The sequence below is a fragment of the Salmo trutta genome, chromosome 36, assembly GCF_901001165.1.
Source record: "Salmo trutta chromosome 36, fSalTru1.1, whole genome shotgun sequence".
Lineage (NCBI taxonomy): Eukaryota > Metazoa > Chordata > Actinopteri > Salmoniformes > Salmonidae > Salmo > Salmo trutta.
Window position 1 is genome coordinate 13,550,914 of NC_042992.1, and position 15,062 is coordinate 13,565,975.

The window sequence follows — 15,062 nt, forward strand, 5'->3', positions numbered from 1 at the left end:
CTTTTGAAGCTATCAGTCTGTTATTCAAACTCAATCAGCATGACAGAGTGAGCCTTGTCCTCGTCAACACTCACACCTGTGTTAACGAGAGAATCACTGACACGTCAGCTAGTCCTTTTGTGGCAGGGCTGAAATGCAGTGGAAATGTTTTTGGGGGATTCAGTTCATGGCAAAGAGGGATTTTGCAATTAATTGCAATTCATCTGATCACTCTTCCTAACATTCTGGAGTATCTGCAAATTGCCATCATACAAACTGAGGCAGCAGACTTTGGGAAAATGTATATTTGTCATTCTCAAATCTTTTGGCCACGACTCAATGAATTATGTATTTTTGGAGACACTTACAAAAAGCTGTAAGAGAATCTACTCCAGAATATGAAAATAAGACTTGTTTTCAGAAACTTTGTGTTTGGAAAGAAATTGTAAACCGAAGTAATTTGTGATTAAGTCAACATACGCAGCGTTTACCGTGAACGGCGGCTCCGCTAAAAGCAGGAAAATTGCCTTAAAATGTAAATCATGCTGTAAAGCTGAACTTATGCAATGCGGATTGAATAGAGCCCTCACAGTATATTACCTCTACATTTAATGTAGAAATGTTTATACATATATTATATTCTTGTTTACAATAAAAGTGACTCAAATGACACAATGCATCATTTTGTACTGAAGAATGTTTGTTTCAAATGCTTGTTTTGTTTTTCACGTTTTGTGCAATTGATGTGTATATAGTTACAGGTAACTGCCAAAATAAAGGAAACAACATAAAGTGTCTTAATACAGCATTGGTCCACTGCAATCCAGAACAGTTTCAATGTGCCTTGGCATAGATTCTACAAGTGTCTGGAACTCTATTGGAGGGATGTGACACCATTCTTCCACAAGAAATTTCATCATTTTGTGTTTCAGAATCTTCCATAAGGGTTGAATTGGGTTTAGATCTGGTAACTGGGATGGCCATGGCATATAGTTTACATAGTTCTCATGCTCAACTAAACATTCAGTGACCACTCCTGCCCTGTGGATGGGGGCATTGTTATCCTATGGAGGCATAGCCATGGTAGCCTAAATATCATGCATTTTTATACATGACCCTAAGCATGATGGGATGTTAATTGCTTAATAAACTCAGGAACCACACCTGTGTGGAAGCACCTGCTTTAAATATGCTTTGTATCCCTGTTTATATTATCTTGGCAGTTACCTGTCTATTGCCTCTGTAAGACATCATCAGGCTTTTTAATAATATATCAATATGTTGCATTTCACAGTTCTACGTACTTGCACTGCTAACACTAAACTATGCAGTCTGTGTTTTTAATAAAATGTACTGTATATTTATGAACCATCCATTGTCTCTGAATGGCGTTAAATATTAACTAAACACAGCCATTACCCAAAACAACAAAGGACAAATACTTTCCAGATGAATTTCTGTAAATTTAATGTAACAATGTATTGCTTTAGAGATGTTTCAAAACACAAGGTTGTTGTTGGACACCAGTTGGGACCTTGTTCAGAATGACCACAGAAAACAGTCAGAATATAGTATTTGTGTTACAGCACAGGAGGGCTTTGGTGCTTTGACACTGGAGGAGGACTGTGGGATAGTATTGTTTCGTGCCACAGCAACTAATTCAAAAACGTCAAGCACCTTACATACAGATCAGGGTAGATGGTAAAAACAGGATGTAGTCTGTTCAATTTAGAAAACACAAAGCAAAGGATCATGGGAGACAAAATTCACTAAGCTAAAAATGAGCATCATAGCCACAAAAGACAGTGAATCCTACGGTAATAAAAGAAAAACTAAGAAACAGTGTTAAAATGCTGATATTCAATAGTACAATGTAAAGTGTAAAGCTCTTTTCCTTTCATTCTCTTTGTAGGATGTGTGAGGGATAGATATTCAGACAAGTTCATTTTTGCTGAGGTCACAATTCTAAAGAGGTAAATACAAACAAATCAGGGGGTAGCCTACGACAATCACACAAGGGATGTCCACAGGATTCGGTCTGAGACACACTAGTTGTCATGGCAATGACATGCGCCGTATAAAAGGTTTCCTTGGCAACACTGCTCAGAGTTCTGGAATATTGCATAGTGTCTCACCTTCATTCTTGACCTGTGTTGATTTAACAATAATAGTCTTTCTAGAGCAGTCCCCAGACAAGAACAAAAAACATCATTCGTTCTCGGGATACAACTACAAAAAAACTACTGTAATAACAAATAAATACAAAAATATGGCCCAAATGTTTGGCCTTGATGTTTATTTTTTGTTTGTTTTTGAATTCCACATTGGTATGAATAGAAAGATCGTTCGTAAAAAGTTACAAAATACTAAAATATTTAAGAAATCTTTCCCTTCGAGTTTCCAGTAGAAAACAGTTGCATTGTGTGCAGGAAGTAAGGAGAGAGGAGGAGGCGCTTGGTTTGGTTGCTTTTCCCCCCGTCAAAGTACCACAGATTACCAACCCCCTTTCTCATGTCGTTTCCCCGCCTCGGTGGTTGAACACACACGGTCAAGTTGACCCAGTCAGACAGTGTCCGGTTGGGGTTCAGTAGACCCAGTTAACGGGGACCCACTGTGGTTCGGAGCAGAGTTTGTCGACGGCAGCCTGTAGCGTCTCGAAGGCGCGGTCCAGGTTGTCGTTGGTGATGATGAGGTCGAAGTAGTGGTTGTATGCCCTCTGGATACGAGCACTCTCATCAACAGTCTTCCTCAGATCCACATCCTGACAGAGACAGAGGGTGAGTGTGTGTCTTTGTCTCTGTGTGTGTGAGTATGGGTAACAAGTACACTATGTGAGTGTTGTGTGTTCTAGAGAGATAATGTTCCATAGAAACCTGTGTTACGCCCTGAAATCACATTACAATGGAAGGATACCAGAAAGCAACATGTGAAAATAATCTAGGAATAAGTGGCTGTGTCTATGCCCAGGAAAAGGTCCTGACCGTGAGTTGTTTGGTGGTGATTCCGGCATCCACCGTAGCTTTGTGCATGGCCTTGAGCGTCTCAAACTCTGGTGCTGCGATGAACACCACATACGGCATGAACTCTGCTGTCTTTAGTACCTTCAGAGCCTACTGTCCAGACAGAGAGAGGGTCAGTCAACCAGCTAGAGATGACAAACACATCTACAGAGAGACAGACATCCACAGACAGACAGACATCCACAGACAGGCAGGCAGGCAGACAGGCAGATATCCACAGACAGGCAGGCACATATGTACAGTATCTCATACTAGGATTCTATCTGGAATTGAAAGGTGTTGTTTTACAGTAAAACTATGTTGTACTTTTTAAATGCACTATAACATTTGATTTGATTGTGACCTGTGGGTTGACGTCCAGGATGCAGGTTCGTCTCGTGTCCACCACCTCGTGGATGGAGTCCATCTTGGTTCCGTAGAGGTTCCCGTCGTACTCGCCGTGCTCCAGGTAACGGCCCGCCTTCACGTCCGCCTCCATCTCCGTCCGCGTTACGAACTGGTACGAGTTACCGTCCAGCTCATCGTCACGGGGACGCCGGGAGGTGACTGAGGGAGGAGCGGTGGGTGGAGGAGAGGAGCGACAAGAACAGAGAGACAGTTAGAGGGAGGAGAGATAAGAGACAGATGAGAGAGAATGTATATGATTGAGTGAAGAGAAGAGTGGAGCATTGAGGGAAGCTCACAAGTCAGTCTGACTTAAAACATTCAAATTAAACGTTCTATTGGGTTTCTGTCTGATCTGACAGAGAGTACTGAGCGTACAGTGGTCCATTAGGATCTGGAGGGGGAGGGGGTTCTAGCATAGAAATAGAACAGTAATTACACCAGTAATGACACCAGCAGTTACAACAGCAGTTACAACAGCAGTTACAACAGTAATGACAACAGTAATTACACCAGCAGTTACACCAGTAATGACACCAGCAGTTACACCAGCAGTTACACCAGTAGTTACAACAGTAGTGACACCAGTAATTACAACAGTAGTTACAACAGTAATGACACCAGTAATTACAACAGTAATGACACCAGTAATTACACCAGTAGTTACAACAGTAATGACACCAGTAATTACAACAGTAATGACACCAGTAATTACAACAGTAGTTACAACAGTAATGACACCAGTAATTACAACAGTAATGACACCAGTAGTGACAACAGTAGTTACAACAGTAATGACACCAGTAATTACAACAGTAATGACACCAGTAGTGACAACAGTAGTTACAACAGTAATGACACCAGTAATTACAACAGTAATGACACCAGTAGTGACAACAGTAGTTACAACAGTAATTACAACAGTAATGACACCAGTAATTACAACAGTAGTTACAACAGTAATGACACCAGTAATTACAACAGTAATGACACCAGTAGTGACAACAGTAGTTACAACAGTAATTACAACAGTAATTACAACAGTAATGACACCAGTAATTACAACAGTAGTTACAACAGTAATGACACCAGCAGTGACACCAGTAATTACAACAGTAGTGACACCAGTAATTACAACAGTAGTTACAACAGTAATGACACCAGTAGTGACAACAGTAGTTACAACAGTAATTACAACAGTAGTTACAACAGTAGTGACACCAGTAATGACACCAGTAATGACAACAGTATGGGTTGCAGACTCACAGGGGATGGTGGTTCCGAAGTGTGTTGGGTTGAGGACCACCAGTCGGTTCTTGAGGCTACGGCGGCCCACCCCCTGGGCTCCAATCAGAACCAAGGTCTTCCTCTGGAACGGGGGCATCTTGGCCACCTCCTCATAGATCTGCAGCTCGTGCCTGTCAAACTCTGCCCTCAGCCAATCACAGAGAGGAACACAGGAGAGTTAGCCAATCAGACAGGAGAATGTTGAGTTGTCAGTCAATAAGGGAAGGGAATGTGGAGATAAACAGCCGATCAGTAAATGGGGACCTACACAAGTCAGGAAGTAAAAGAGTGAGCCCCAGCAAAAACAACCAATGACAAGAATGAGCCATGACAGATTTAGCCAATGAGAGAAGGGTATGAATGCTTACCTGCGTTCCTTGCTGTTAGGTACATCATTTTCTTCTTTTTCTTTCCAGTTATTGTACCGCACAGGATCCCTGTTGACACATATCAACACACATCAATACACATCAGTACACATCAACACACCCCAACACACATCAACACACATCATTACACATCATTACACATCAACACACATCAATACATATCAATACATATCAACACACATCAACACACGTCAATACATATCAACACACATCAGTACATATCAACACACATCAATACACATCAGTACATATCAACACACATCAATACACATCAGTACACATCAACACACCCCAACACACGTCAACACACGTCAATACAAGTGTAAGCAAGTCTTCCCTATCTGTCGTTGCATCTGAAGGCCACAAGGGGGCAGGCTCATCCCATTCTAAGGTAATAATCTATTAAATCATTATGACTTCAATGGCTGGCCTCACAGTTTAAAGACAAACTAAACTATTTCAAGTAAGTGCTCTCCACTGTCATGGATGTGTTATGGAAAAGGTCCTCGCAGAGTTGCTCAGAGCATGAGCGAGTCAGCTCAGCTCAAATCAAATTATATTCATCACATACGCTGAATACAACAGGTGTAGACTTTACCGAAAAATGCTTATTTACGAGCCCTTTCCCAACAATGCATAATTAAAAAGTAAGAACAATTTGGAACACATTTCTAAATAAACAGTAACAAAATAAAATAACAATAAAGAAACTATATAGAAGGAGTACTGGTGTATGGTGTCAATGTGTGGTGTCAATATGCATGTGTGTGTGTGTGGTGTCAATATGCATGTGTGTGTGTGTGTGTGTGTGGTGTCAATATGCATGTGTGTGTGTGTGTGTGTGTGTAAATATATGTTGGAGTATCAGTGTAAGTATGTGCGAGTGTGTGGGTAGAGTCCAGCGAGTGTGTGGGTAGAGTCTAGCGAGTGTGTGGTAGAGTCCAGCGAGTGTGTGGGTAGAGTCCAGCGAGTGTGTGGGTAGAGTCCAGCGAGTGTGTGGGTAGAATCCAGCGAGTGTGTGGGTAGAGTCCAGCGAGTGTGTGGGTAGAGTCCAGCGAGTGTGTGGGTAGAGTCTAGCGAGTGTGTGGGTAGAGTCCAGCGAGTGTGTGGGTAGAGTCCAGCGAGTGTGTGGGTAGAGTCCAGCGAGTGTGTGGGTAGAGTCCAGCGAGTGTGTGGGTAGAGTCCAGCGAGTGTGTGGGTAGAGTCCAGCGAGTGTGTGGGTAGAGTCCAGCGAGTGTGTGGGTAGAGTCCAGCGAGTGTGTGGGTAGAGTCCAGCGAGTGTGTGGGTAGAGTCCAGCGAGTGTGTGGGTAGAGTCCAGCGAGTGTGTGGGTAGAGTCCAGCGAGTGTGTGGGTAGAGTCCAGCGAGTGTGTGGGTAGAGTCCAGCGAGTGTGTGGGTAGAGTCCAGCGAGTGTGTGGGTAGAGTCCAGCGAGTGTGTGGGTAGAGTCCAGCGAGTGTGTGGGTAGAGTCCAGCGAGTGTGTGGGTAGAGTCCAGCGAGTGTGTGGGTAGAGTCCAGCGAGTGTGTGGGTAGAGTCCAGTGAGTGTGCATAGAGTCAGTGCAAATAAAAAGGGGGTCAATGCAAATAGTCAGGGTAGCCATTTGATGAACTGTTCAGCAATCTTATGGCTTGGGGGGTAGAAGCTGTTCAGGAGGCTTTGGTCCCAGACCTGGTGCTCTGTTCAGGAGCCTTTTGGTCCCGGACTTGGTGCTCCGGTACCGTGTGCCGAGCGGTGGCAGACAGAACAGTCTAAGACTTGGGTGGCTGGAGTCTTTGATAGTTTAGCGCATCTTGCTGAAAATGGAGCGAAGAGGCGAAGTAAAGCCTACCTGAGCCGTCAAAGTCTCGTGGGACGAAGGCTTTCCTCTTCTCCTCCAGAAACTGACTGGGGATCAGTCCAGTGGCTCCACCAACCACATGACATGCCTAGCACAGGACAGAGCACATCAGACGACAGAACCAGTCTCACTCAACCAGTAGAAATTGCTATACAACCAGCAGAAACCAGTAAAACCAGGGAGCCGCTGGTTCAAAAACCCGAGCCGACAAGGTGAAATATCTGTCCATGTGCCCTTGAGCAAGGCACTTAACCCTTATTTGCTCCAGGGGCGCCGTACTTCTATGGCTGACCCTGTAAAACATCACATATCACTGCACCTATCCAGTGTATGTGACAATAAAACATCTTATTTACTATCTATAGAAACCAATACAAAACCAGTAGACAGTAGTAACATATTTAAAACCAGTAGAGACCAGTACAAACCAGCAGAGCACAGTGAACAACCAGTAGACAACATTAAAAACCAGTAGATCAAAACAGTTTGTTGTTGTTTTTGAGGATGTGGTCTGTAAATGTGTGGATGTATAAAATCTAGTGGAGGAGAACGTCCTCTTGAAACACGTCATCATCACCACCTGCCACCAGTTGGGGTCCTCTCTGTTGACGATCTGAAGGAGGTCCCCCCTCTTGAAGCCAATCCCCGCCTCTCGACAAGGGATCAGATGGTCATTGGCTGGATCGTAGTCAAAGTGTGGTTGCACATACACCTGAAAAAAGGGAGGTATGATGGTAATCAATGGTGCTTCTACAACCAACCTAAAACTATATGAAGTCAATCTGATTCTCTCCATTTACAGCAGCTAGGTAGATAATGTTGGTGTAATGATTTGCGTTTTGAAATGTTAGAGATTAGACTGAAGTGTTGGTTTAAAACAGAATTAAAGGGCAACTGAACGCAAAAAAAATACTTCTCAGATTGAAAATGGTCAATGTGGCATAGATATTAGTCAGAAACATTTATTCCAGTGCCAAAATGTACTAAAAAGTGTAAGATTATTGGGGTCAGTACATTCCAAAGTCAGTATATTCCAAAACTGAGTTGTGTGAGATTTGTGTAACTGAGGTAGTCAAGACTTAGCCCACTGGGCACAGACATCAATTCAACGCCTATTCCACAACGCGGAAACAACGTTGATTCAACCAGTGTGTACCAAGTGGGAGCTACATGAAGGTTGGGTTTGGATTACCATCATGCCCACTTGCCCACTAACATGGGATTGTAATAGATAAAGTTGTAAAACAAAACGGCACAGAAGCACACAGTGACTTGAGAAGCTGATTTAGCTAACGTAGCCTGCTGGCTCAATGTGCCTGTTAGCTAGCTTCATTGACAAAAACATAGATGGAAATTTAGCTAGCAAGTGATTTGGGTCACTGATAAACAGTGTGTAACTTGTGCATGATTTACAATAGTTTGACAGTGCTTATCATGAAGTTGTATACATGTTAGCAGAAATCAGTCATGAGCGCTGACCCAATACTGTCTGCAGTGCATACAGACTACTTTTCATGCAAATGTTTTAACTTGAGAAATACGGCACCAAACTAGTTAGATGTAAAACTGCTTGACTAAGACCTCCTCGGCAAAAACTGTAAAATGTATTAGATTTCTTGATTTATTTGAGATTAATTCGGACTATTTTAAGGAAGAAGTAGTGGCTTTGTTGTTGCTATGGTGACTTAAGGGGGACAAATAACAATAACTGCCAGAGTACGATATAAAGAACATAACACACCCACATCAAACCACACCCACATCAAACCACACCCACATCAAACCACACCCATAAGACGCAAATCAGTTTTTCCTTAATGAGCAGCAGAAAAGCCTTTGTAAAATTAGTGAGTTCAGCCCCCGTTAAGTGCAGGTAGACAGCGCATTCAGAAAGTATTCAGGCCCCTTCCCTTTTTCCACATTTTGTTACGTTACAGCCTTATTCTAAAGCGGATCAAATTATTTTTTTCCTTCATCAATCTACACACAATACCCCATAATGTCAGTGAAAACAGGTATGTAGAATTTTTTACAAATGTACTCAAACTTAAAAAACAGAAATACCTTATTTACATAAGTATTCAGACCCTTTGCTATGAGACTCGAAATTGAGCCCAAGTGCATCCTGTTTCCATTGATCATCCTTGAGATGTTTCTACAACTTGATTGGAGTTCACCTGTGGTAAATTCAATCGATGGAACATGATTTGGAAAGGTACATACACCTGTCTATAAAAGGTCCCACAGTTGACAGTGCATGTCAGAGCAAAAACCAAGCCATGAGGTCAAAGGAATTGTCCATAGACCTCTGAGACAGGATGGTGTCAAGGCACAGATCTGGGGAAGGGTACCAAAAAATGTTGCACCATTGAAGGTCCCCAAGAATACAGTGGCCTCCATCATTCTTAAATTGAAAAAGTTTGGAACCACAAAGACTCTTCCTAGAGCTGGCCGCCCGGTCAAACTGAGCCATTGGGGGAGTAGGGCCTTGGTCAGGGAGGTGACCAAGAACCTGATGGGCACTCTGACAGAGCTCCAGAGTTCCTCTGTGGAGGTGGGAGAACCTTCCAGAAGGACAACTATCTCTACAGCACTCCACCAATCAGGCCTTTATGGTAGAGTGGCCAGACGGAAGCCACTCCTCAGTAAAAGGCACATGTCAGCCCGCTTGGAGTTTACAAAAGTCATCTAAAGGACTCTCAGACCACGAGAAACAAGATTCTCTGGTCTAATGAAACCATGATTGAAATATTTGGCCTGAATGCCAAGCGTCACGTCTGGAGGAAACCTGGCACCATCCCTACGGTGAAGCATGGTGGTGGCAGCATCATGCTGTGGGGATGTCTTTCAGCGGCAGAGACTGGGAGACTAATCAGGATCAATGGAAAGATGAACTGAGCAATGTACAGAGGGATCCTTGATGAAAACCTGCTCCAGAGCGCTCAGGACCTCAGACTAGGGCAAAGGTTCACCTTCCAACAGGACAACGACCCTAAGCACACAGCCAAGACAACGCAGGAGTGGCTTCGGGACAAGTCTCTGAATGTCCTTGTGTGGCCCAGCCAGAGCCTGGACTTGAACCCTATCGAACATCTCTGGAGAGACCTGAAATAGCTGTGTAGCATGATTCCCCATCCAACCTGACAGAGCTTGAGAGGATCTGCAGAGAAGAATGGGAGAAACTCCCCAAATACAGGTATGCCAAGCTTGTAGCTTCATACCCAAGAAGACTCGAGGCTGTAGGCACTGCCAAAGTTGCTTCAATGAAGTACTGAGTAAAGGGTTTGAATACTTACGTAAATGTGATATTTAAGTTTTTTGAATATATTAATTTTAAAAAATACCTTTTTTTAAAACAGTTTTTGCTTTGTCATTATGGGGTATTGTAGGCAGATTGATGAGGGGGAAAAACGATTTAATCCATTTTAGAATAAGGCTGTAACGTAACAAAATGCAGAAAAAGTCAAGGGGTCTGAATACTTTCCGAATGCACTGTATACTGTACAGACACTGGAATGTATTGGGGTGAAGGTCATGCTGTTCACACACACACACACACACTGGGATATATCTAGTGCAGAACAGATCACAGATGTTCACACCAACAGTGGTATTTGCCAAGAGAGGCACTGTGTCAGCTTACACTGTCAGCCAGACGGAAACAGTGAAACAAGATCCAGACTGGATGTGTGTGTGACATTTGAGATTGTGTGTGAGGTGTACAGTATGGGTGTGTGTCTGTTCAGTATGTGTGTCAGTTGGTGTGTGTGGGTGTGCATGTGTGCGTACATGTGTGCGTGCATGTGTTAATGTGTGTTTATGTGTGTTTGTGTCTGTGCGTCTGTGTTTATGTGTGTTTGTGTGTGTGTTTCTGAGTGTGTGTGTGTGGCCCAGATATCATGTAGAGAGTTATTAACAGGGCTGTCAACCAGGGTTTAGATTCCAGAGCAGAGCATTCTGGGACTGCCCCAAGACTAACATCATCACCAGCCCCTCCCCACCACCACACAACATCTGCAGCAGCAGTCTGGGGGGAGGGGGGGGGGTTACTGAGAGAGAGACAGAGACAGAGAGAGAGAAAGAAAGACAGCGAGAGGGAGAAAGAGAGAGACAGAGAGAGAGAGGGAGACAGAGAGAGAGGGAGAAAGAGAGAGGGAGAAAGAGAGAGAGTGAGCGTGAGAGAAAGAGAGAGAGACAGAGAGAGAGGGGGAAAGACAGAGAGAGAGAGAGACAGACAGAGACAGAGACAGAGAGACAGAGACAGAGAGAGAGTGAGAGACAGAGAGAGAGAGAGTGAGAGAGCGAGTGAGAGAGCGAGAGAGAGCGAGAGAGAGCGAGAGAGAGAGCGAGAGAGAGCGAGAGAGAGCGAGAGAGAGAGCGAGCTTGAGCTTGAGAGAGGGTACATGTTTGCATCCATGTGTGTGTGTGTTTGTGTACCTGTGGTGGGGCAGGTGCATCTCTATAACTAGGCAGTATCTTCAGAGTGATTCCTCCGCTGCAGTCCTTCAACATCTCTTGCAGCTCAGTGGGGTTGTTACCTACGTCCCGCCCATTCACTTCCTTTATAATGTCACCGACGTGCAGCAGACCCTGCCTGTCAATCATTCCTCCGTGGAGGATCCTAGCGATGACCAGCTCCTCCTTCTCCACTCTGAACGTCACTCCCTGAGAGAGGGAAGGAACGGAAGGTCAATGAAATCATATTACAGAGATGCAGAAACACACACAAACATGCTGACACGCACAAACAACCTAATATGTGCCCATACACACTCCCCCTCTGACCCCCTCTGTCTCCCTCTCACCAGTGGTTCTCCAGCCTTCTTGCGGATGCCGATCATGCGTACAGCGTCGGCCTGCATCAGAGCACTGTTCACCAGCGCCTCATTGGACAGCTCTGCTGGGGGCACGGCCTCATAGCACTTAGATGCTACCATGTCGTGGGCCTCCAGGAGGGACTAAGAGGGGGAGAGAGAGAGGGATAGAGAGAGAGAGAGAGAGGGATAGAGAGAGAGATAGAGAGAGAAATATAGAGAGTGGGATAGAGAGAGAGAAATATAGAGAGAGAGAGATAGAGAGAGAGAGGGATAGAGAGAGAGGGGGATAGAGAGAGAGAGATAGAGAGAGAGGGATAGAGAGAGAGCGAGAGAGAGGGATAGAGAGAGAGAGAGATAGAGAGAGAGAGGGATAGATAGAGAGAGAGAGAGAGAGAGAGGGATAGAGAGAGAGATAGAGAGAGAGAGGGATAGATAGAGAGAGAGAGGGATAGAGAGAGAGAGAGAGAGAGAGGGATAGAGAGAGAGAGAGATAGAGAGAGAGAGGGATAGAGAGAGAGAGGGATAGAGAGAGAGAGAGATAGAGAGAGAGAGAGAGAGAGAGAGAGAGAGAGAGGGATAGAGAGAGAGAGAGAGAGAGAGAGAGAGAGAGAGAGGGATAGAGAGAGAGAGAGAGAGAGAGGGATAGAGAGAGAGAGAGAGAGAGAGGGATAGAGAGAGAGAGAGAGAGAGAGAGAGAGAGAGAGAGAGAGAGAGAGAGGGATAGAGAGAGAGAGAGAGAGAGAGAGAGAGAGATAGAGAGAGAGAGAGAGAGAGAGAGAGAGAATGAGCAGGAGAGGATGAGGAAGACAGGTAGGAGAAGGAAAGATGGGAGGGAAGAAAAACATGGAGGTTATAAATTGTGTTTGTTGTCTTAATCTCTGGGGAATGTGGGACGCTAGACACACTATTCAACAGCCAGTGAAATTGCAGGGCGGCAAATTCAAAACAACAAAAATCTCATAATTCAAATTTCTCAAACATACAACTATTATATCCCATTTTAAAGATACACTTCTCGTTAATCCAACCACATTGTCCGATTTCAAAAAGGCTTTACGGCGAAAGCATAACATTAGATTATGTTAGGACAGCACCGAAACAAGAAAAACCACACAGCCATTTTCCAAGCAAGGAGAGGCGTCACAAAAACCAGAAATACAGCTAAAATGAATCACTAACCTTTGATGATCTTCATCAGATGGCACTCATAGGACTTCATGTTACACAATACAATACATGTATGTTTTGCTCGATAAAGTTCATATTTATATCCAAAAACCCCATTTTACATTGGCGTGTAATGTTCAGAAATGTTTTGCCTCCCAAACCTCTGGTGAATGAGCACATCAATTTACAGAAATACTCATCATAAACGTTGATAAAATATTCAACTGTTATTCAAAGAATTATAGATACACTTCTCCATAATGCAACCGCTGTCAGATTTCAAAAAAGCTTTACGGCGAAAGCAAATTTTGCAATAATCTGAGTACAACGCTCAGATATCAAAACAAGCCATACAGATACCCGCCATTTTGGAGTCAACAGAAATGACAAAAATGACATAATAAATATTCCCTTACCTTTGATGATCTTCATCAGAATGCACTCCCAGGAATCCCAGTTCCAGAATAAATGTTTGTTCATCTTTAAGTCCAAATACCTCCATTTTGTTCGCGCGTTTAGTCCAGCACTCCAAATTCACTAAGCGTGTGAGTTTACTCCAGACAAAAAGTCAAAATAGTTACACTACAGTTTGTAGAAAAATGTCAAACGATGTATAGAATCAATCTTTAGGATGTTTTTATCATAAATCTTCCATAATATTCCAACCGGACGATTCCTTTGTCTTCAAAAAAGAAAAGGAACACAGCTAACTCTCACGTGAGTGCGCGCCACTGAGCTCATGTCATTTTCTCACTCATCTACTTCCAGGAGCTCTTTTTCTCTCCCTATTCACAGTAGAAGCATGAAACAACATTCTAAAGACTGTTGACATCTAGTGGAAGCCTTAGGAAGTGCAAAATGAACCCTAAGTCACTGTATAGGCAATCACTTGAAAAACTACAAACCTCAGATTTCCACACTTCCTGGTTGGATTCTTCTCAGGGTTTTGCCTGCCATATGAGTTCTGTTATACTCACAGACATCATTCAAACAGTTTTAGAAACTTCAGAGTGTGTTCTATCCAAATCTACTAATAATATGCATATCCTACCTTCTGAGCCTGAGTAGCAGGCAGTTTACTACGCGCACGCCTTTCATCCGGACGTCAAAATACTGCCCCCTACCCTAGAGAAGTTAAGCTGTAAATTGGAAGTTGTGTTTTACAACATGAACACCAGTCCCTTTCTGATGTAAAATAAATATTAGGCTCCACCAAAATAAATGTCCCACATACAATTACAGGGATGGAACCATTTATCTTAAACCCCAAACCCTCCCTCACTCCTTCCCAGTTCTCCTCCCTCCCTGGAGAAGCTGGCTGGAGGTGTGTGTGTAAGGGCTGACAGAGGGGAGAAAAACAGCCTAGTTTAAAGAGGAGAAACACAACCTAGTTTAAAGGGGAGAGGAACACAGCCTAGTTTAAAGGGGAGAGGAACACAGCCTAGTTTAAAGGGGAGAGGAAAACACAGCCTAGTTTAAAGGGGAGAGGAAAACACAGCCTAGTGTAAAGGGGAGAGGAAAACACAGCCTAGTGTAAAGGGGAGAGGAAAACACAGCCTAGTTTAAAGTTGAGAAAAACAGCCTAGTTTAAAGTTGAGAAAAACAGCCTAGTTTAAAGTTGAGAAAAACAGCCTAGTTTAAAGTTGAGAAAAACAGCCTAGTTTAAAGTTGAGAAACACAGCCTAGTTTAAAGGGGAGAGAAACAGCCTAGTTTAAAGGGGAGAAACACAGCCTAGTTTAAAGGGGAGAAACACAGCCTAGTTTAAAGGGGAGAAACACAGCCTAGTTTAAAGGGAAGAGAAACAGCCTACCGTAAATTCCGGACTATAAGCCGCAACTTTTTTACCATGCTTTGAACCTCGCGGCTTAAACAATGATGCGGGTAATATATGGATTTTTCCTGCAAAAAAACACATTCTGTGACGTGCTCAGTTTTTTGGCGGCATGAAGCTTTCATTAGACCAATGAAATTGCCGAACGGGTTAAGGTCAAACAACTTTTTTGTTAACTGTTTAGATTAAATTGAGCGCTCTCAAACTTCTCATCATTCTGATTAAGGTAGTCATTTTGTCACCCTCATGGCAAAGTCACAGAGAAATGCATATGATGCAGCTTTCAAGTTGAAGGCGATTGATCTGGCTGTTGGAAAAGGAAATAGAGCTGCTGCACGGAGCTTGGTCT

The 15,062-nt window shown here is 43.5% G+C and overlaps 1 protein-coding gene across 1 annotated transcript in view; it reads right to left on the reverse strand.

Annotated features, from left to right (window-relative positions):
- Positions 1-1,421: 1,421 nt before the first annotated feature.
- Positions 1,422-15,062, reverse strand: part of LOC115175475 (MAGUK p55 subfamily member 6) — a gene marked incomplete in the record, with an annotated part of 35,952 nt that continues 22,311 nt past the window's right edge. The window contains 9 exon segments of the mRNA XM_029734718.1: positions 1,422-2,740; positions 2,961-3,089; positions 3,343-3,545; positions 4,650-4,811; positions 5,039-5,107; positions 6,889-6,985; positions 7,478-7,609; positions 11,335-11,562; positions 11,703-11,855. Coding sequence (XP_029590578.1) covers positions 2,564-2,740; positions 2,961-3,089; positions 3,343-3,545; positions 4,650-4,811; positions 5,039-5,107; positions 6,889-6,985; positions 7,478-7,609; positions 11,335-11,562; positions 11,703-11,855 — 1,350 coding nt within the window.